This window comes from Poecilia latipinna, unplaced genomic scaffold, assembly GCF_001443285.1.
Source record: "Poecilia latipinna isolate Pla-1442-1.1 unplaced genomic scaffold, P_latipinna-1.0 Scaffold3480, whole genome shotgun sequence".
In the NCBI taxonomy this organism is placed as follows: Eukaryota; Metazoa; Chordata; class Actinopteri; order Cyprinodontiformes; family Poeciliidae; genus Poecilia; species Poecilia latipinna.
The window spans coordinates 10,444-16,182 of NW_015116096.1; the positions used below are offsets into that span (position 1 = coordinate 10,444).

The window sequence follows — 5,739 nt, forward strand, 5'->3', positions numbered from 1 at the left end:
ACGGCGCCACCTTAAGACCCTGAACTTCACATTATAACGGACAAAAAGAGCAACACGACTTGGATGTAACGAGTAACGCGACAGTTTTGCAGAAATGTAGTGAAGTAGAAAGTACAGATACTTACTGTAAAATGTAGTGGAGTAAAAGAAGAAAGTACCCATTATTAAATCTACTTAAGTAAAGTACAGATACACGAAGTACTTGTACTTCGTTACTTCCCACCACTGCTTTTAGAATATTTTATAAATCTAAATTAAGGATACTATTTATTTTACCTAGGTTATAGTTCTATTTAAGTTCTAGTTAATACTATTTATCTGTTTTAATTTACAGTTTGTTCTAATCTGTTTAATCTATTTTAGTTCTTTGGTGTTTCCCTTAAGGAGTTAAAAACAAAACAATAACAACAAAACAACAACACAGCAGAGCAATTCAGCAAGGACAGGTCAACTGTGCTTCAGACTGATGTCTTGTTTCCTCCGATGATCCAACAGTTAATTCTGTTTCAGTGACCCACTGCAAATGCGCACAACAACATAGGCAGGTCATACCAAGTTACGGGGTTGGCAATGTCCAGCAGAAGGCGTAGCTCCTACTGGATGGTCACTAAGCTCCCGGGTTGGCTCGCCATCTCGTTCTCCTTAGGAAGATCCAATTCAGTGATGATCCGAGACTCCTTAGTCCAAATCCCAGCCGAACGTAAGAAAATAAAAAAAGACAAACAAAAACAAAAAAAGCCAAGTCCAGTTCCACAACACACAAAGATGATCCCGAACGCAGTCAGGGTGAGGAAAAAATAATAATGCAAAAAGCTTCTTCTCAAGAAATAAGACAAAACAAAACAAGTCAGCTACGAGTGGTCAATTTCTCTTATCTGTCTCGCTTTTTTTTTTCAAGCACAATCCCGTTTGCATTTGCGCTCTCTGCTTGCTTTACGCTCTCTGCTTCTTCTCTCTCTCACGTCAGAGAACGCAGCAACCCGATTGGCTGAAACTAGTCACATAAATGTAACCCTTCAGAATAAGAGAGTTAGCTGACAAAGCAAAACTGGTTTATACAGTTTCTCTAATCAATTAAAATATCAAAGAAAAATCAAAGTACAGCAATTTTAATGTCTCTAATTGTTGCTCTTTTTATATATATTTTTAACAATTTTAAGATCGATTAATTCCCTATTTATTCTCCCATTTATTTATTTCCAATTTATCTAATTTACTATTATTTTTATGAAGAGGCTATTTCAACCTGGGTTACAGAAGTGATTCATGCCACTGAATCACCATCTTGGTAGGCAAGCACAATAAAAACCAATAAAAAGAAAGTATATTAACTCTATTGACCAAAGTGTATCAACAATATCACTGCTGTCATAAAAGGATAAACTCGTATAAGGCAGAGAATGTAGCTTCTTTATTACTGTCATAGCAACTACATAGTAACGGTCAGGACAGTTAGTTACAGAAACCTACCAAGATGGCTGTCAGCTACAAAGTTCCCGGATGTAAGACGTCACATGAAAACTATGCATTGAATCATGATCTCTTTTTTGGTGAGCTCTAAAAAGAGCCTTAAGATGTCAAATTATAAAAGCGTATACTGTTGTGTGGATATATATAGATATATATAGATATATATAAACATGCATATTTAAATATGAATATGTGTACTTATATATAGCCTGCTGAGTCTATGAATAGGACAGGAAAGCATAAGGACAAAAAAAAACTAATTGTTTTTTTAAACAATTAGTTTGTAAAATAGTGTTTTATTTTGTTTTCTTCTTTGTAATGTTGTTAATTTACCAAAATAAAGTTAGTCTGAATCTGAAAAGACTTGAATTATTTTCCTCCAGGCAGTTCACACTCCTCTGCAGCCTCCCAAGTCCTACATCTACCCCTACCGCAACATGGCTAACGTCGCCAGGCGCAAGTTCGCCGCCATGGTTTCCACGGTGGACGAAGCCGTCCGAAATGTGACCTACGCCCTCAGGAAGTATGGATACTACAGGAACAGCGTGATCATCTACTCCACCGACAACGGAGCCCAGCCTTTCACCGGAGGGAGCAACTGGCCGCTAAGAGGGAGGAAGGTAAACAATAAAGTACTTTATTTTTAATGCAATCAATTGGATGTGAGTAGCAAACATACTAAGATCAATTTTAAATCTTCTAAAAACATTGGAGATGTTGTATAAAACACGCAGCACCATCATCCTCCTATCACTTCCTGTCGTCTTCTTTGCCGTTTCCCCCAGTGGTAACATCCAGTTGTTAATCACGACTCACGATGCAAAAAAAGTGTTTCCACTTTTCAAAATACACTATTCTTAATATGGCCAAACAATGACTTCATCCTAGTGCAAAAATCTTCTATCAAAAAATGTGTTTTTTCAAAATTGGTGTGTTTCCATTAAGCAAATTTATTTTTGTAATTCCAATTTGTGCAAGATCTGATGTGCATGGCCAATGGAAATGCAACTAATGCAATTCCATTACAAATGTGTGCAAAACTCTTTCAATATTCCACTAATGCAGAAAAACCACAGTGCTTCCATTAAAGAAGAAACTCAACATGAATGAGTTTGTTCAGGAAGTAAATCATTAAAAAGCATGTAGTGCCATCATCCTCCTACCTCTTCCTATCGTCTTCTTTGTCATTTCTGCCAGTAGTAACATCCATTCCTACCTTCAGTATACTTCATCTTTTTTCTTTCTTCCATCCTTCAAACCTAATTTTTCCCTGTGTCTTTTTCTGTGTTCCTAGAACCATATCTGCTTCTATAGAAATATCGTGGAGAACTTTGTTGTTTTAGATTTTAAAAGCACTCTTGAAAGACAACTTTGGTTAAATCTGTAATTTTCACAATGTAAAATTAGCGTATGTTTTTACTTTTGAGTGTAAATTAATGAAAAATACCAGTTTTAGTGTAATTTTCCCCTAACAGCACCAGTGCATTACAAGTCTTTCCAGGTAAACATGGCGGTTTGTTTGCAGGGCACGTATTGGGAGGGCGGGGTGCGCGGCGTGGCGTTCGTCCACAGCCCGCTGCTGAAGAGAAGGAAGCGGGTCTCCAGAGCTCTGCTCCACATCACGGACTGGTTCCCCACACTGGTGGGACTGGCCGGCGGCAACATAACCCAGGTCAGTCGTCCAACACTCATGGTTTTATTTGGAAACTAAATGTATTTTATTTTATTGCATCATTTTATTTATGGGTTATTTAAAGTTCTCACTGACTTTGCTTTGTTCTATTAATTCAAACCAGATTTTTTTATGTTTAACATGATATCATATTGTGACCAGGACAGAAAATAAGGGGCACAGAGAGATTTTCTTTAATTTTGTAAATAAGGCCGTAATATTAATGGAAAAATGACTCAAGATTACAAGAAGAAAGTTGTAAAATAACTGGAAAAAAGTTGTTTTAAAGAGAGCAAAGCTGCAATTGAGTTATAAAGATTTTATGTGATCAGTTTGTCAAGTTTCTTTGAAATAAACTGAAAATAATTTCATGCTGATGCGTTAAAGACTGAATTATTTCCTGTATGTAAAATCAGTACCAAAGTTTAACTTAAGATGTTCAATATTCCTCTTTTTCAATTTTTGCTTTTTGTGTGAGAGTTATAGAATTACTACTTTGTTCGAATAATATGACTAGTTTTTCTGGTAATATTATGAATTTATTCTTGGATTATTTTGACTTCATTGCTGTACAACTTTTGTTCTCGTATTTTTATAACATTGTTATTTGTAAGACTTTATTTTCATCTTATTTTACTTCATCTTTATTTTTGTTTTATCACGACTTTATTCACGTATTAATTCAACTTCAACGTACGAAATTAATTTTGTATTTTTATGACTATTTTTATATTATTACAACTTTATTCTCGTATTTTTTTACTAATACGTATTATTACAAATTTATTGTAATTATTATGACTTTAGTCTCGTACTATTTCAACTTTATTGTCGTCTAAATCTATTTCTATATTATTCTGACTTTGTTCTTGTAATATTTTGGCTTTATTCTTGTAATTTAACTTTTTTTCTTAGCCTTAGACTCCATCGTAGTGACAGTACAACGCTGGACAAAAAATGTGTGCATATGCAATAAGTGCGTTTCTAAACCCTTGTTGAAATTTGTATTTAACTGAATGAATCCCAGCCACAGGAATGAGGGAGTTTCCTGCATGAATCTTTGCTTGTGTGCGTTTGTGGCTCAGAGCCAAGGTCTGGACGGGTTTGACGTTTGGCCCGCCATCAGCGAGGGGAAGGAGTCTCCGCGAAAAGAGATTCTGCACAACATCGACCCGCTGCACAAACATCCTACTGAATCCAAGAGTCGGGACGACAAGCCCAGGAAGAAAGCAGCTGCAGGTACGACGAATTAAAAGAGAATCAACTTAATTTATACTCGTTCAAGGCTGAAATGATTAATCGGATTAATCAATTAAAACCGTCCAAATCTGCTTTTAATTGCTTTGTTACAACTTGGCTAAATACAACAAGCATCTTCAAGTGAAGGGTGACCTAGATCCTGTTTTTATTTATTTCAGTTTTCTTCAACTGAGTTCAAAATAATAAGCAAACTGGTTTAGGGCTGAAACGATTAATCAGATAATTGTCAACTAATTTAGTAATCGATTAATTGTTGGCTGAAGTATACAGACTCCAAAAAATGCCAATTTGTAAAAAATAAAACATATTCAGAGCATCACTTAAGCCAAAACTTTACAATATATATGTAACATTTTAGATAAAAAGTTCTTCCTTGTCTGTAAATATGTTTTAACTTTTTAACCAAAAAAGTTTTAGTTTCATCCAGTCCAAATTCACTAAAGGAATGCTATATCATTTTATTTTAGGCAATACAATTTTAAAATAGCTATTAAATTATTTGTTTATTAGCATCTTTAATGTATTTCTAATACTGTATGAACAAAAAGTTTGAGATTAAATGAAAAATTTGTAAAATGTGCCATTTTAAAAAAATCTATTAATCATCAGAATAACAGATTGCTAAATTAGTTGCAGCCCTATATTCGTTCATTAACTTCTGAAAATGTTATTTTCCTTCTAAAACTGGTTTGTTCATGTTTCATTGTCTTTGATTTGGCAGAAATCCCGTCCAAAGGAGCGGCGTTTCAAAACCCGAAGAAGAAGCAGAAGAAAGTTCTGAAGCAGAAACTGGATAAAAAGTCTGGATTCAGGTTAAAAACCACCAAGAAACCTCAGATTTTTCCCCATGAGTCTGCAAAGAAATCCAAGCCTGTTCCCAAGCTAAAGCTGAAGTCTGGCCCAAAAGCCAAGACGAAACCAGAACCCGAGCTGCAGCCTGGAATCCAGTCCGGCGGAGCTCCATCTGGCACTTTCCACCGCAAATCCAAAACCAAATCCAAGAGAACCACGTCACAGAACCACAACCTGTCCCAGTCCAGATCGGCTCACACCAAACCAAAGAAACCGCTCAAAGAGCAGCAAACACCAAAACCCAAGCAGACCTTCGACCAGAACCAGAACACATCTCAGTCTGGAACCCCGACACTGCCTCCGCTGTGGGACACGTCTGTCCAGGCCGCCATCCGGGTCGGAGACTGGAAGCTGCTGACCGGAGATCCGGGTCACGGAGACTGGGTCCCTCTGCAGGTACCGAGAAAAGTTCTTAGGCTGTTTTAACACCTGAAGGTCCGGCAGACCCGGTTTGATTTGGAACCAGAACTGCAACATTGAAACCA

The 5,739-nt window shown here is 36.6% G+C and overlaps 1 protein-coding gene across 1 annotated transcript in view; it reads left to right on the forward strand.

Moving 5' to 3' along the window:
* The window catches only part of LOC106941054 (arylsulfatase I-like), a 19,876-nt gene that overhangs the window by 9,870 nt on the left and 4,267 nt on the right, over positions 1-5,739 (forward strand). The window contains exons 6-9 of the mRNA XM_015023984.1: positions 1,854-2,090; positions 2,996-3,142; positions 4,228-4,381; positions 5,124-5,650. Of these exons, the coding sequence (XP_014879470.1) occupies positions 1,854-2,090; positions 2,996-3,142; positions 4,228-4,381; positions 5,124-5,650 (1,065 nt within the window). The remainder of the gene's footprint in view (positions 1-1,853; positions 2,091-2,995; positions 3,143-4,227; positions 4,382-5,123; positions 5,651-5,739) is intronic.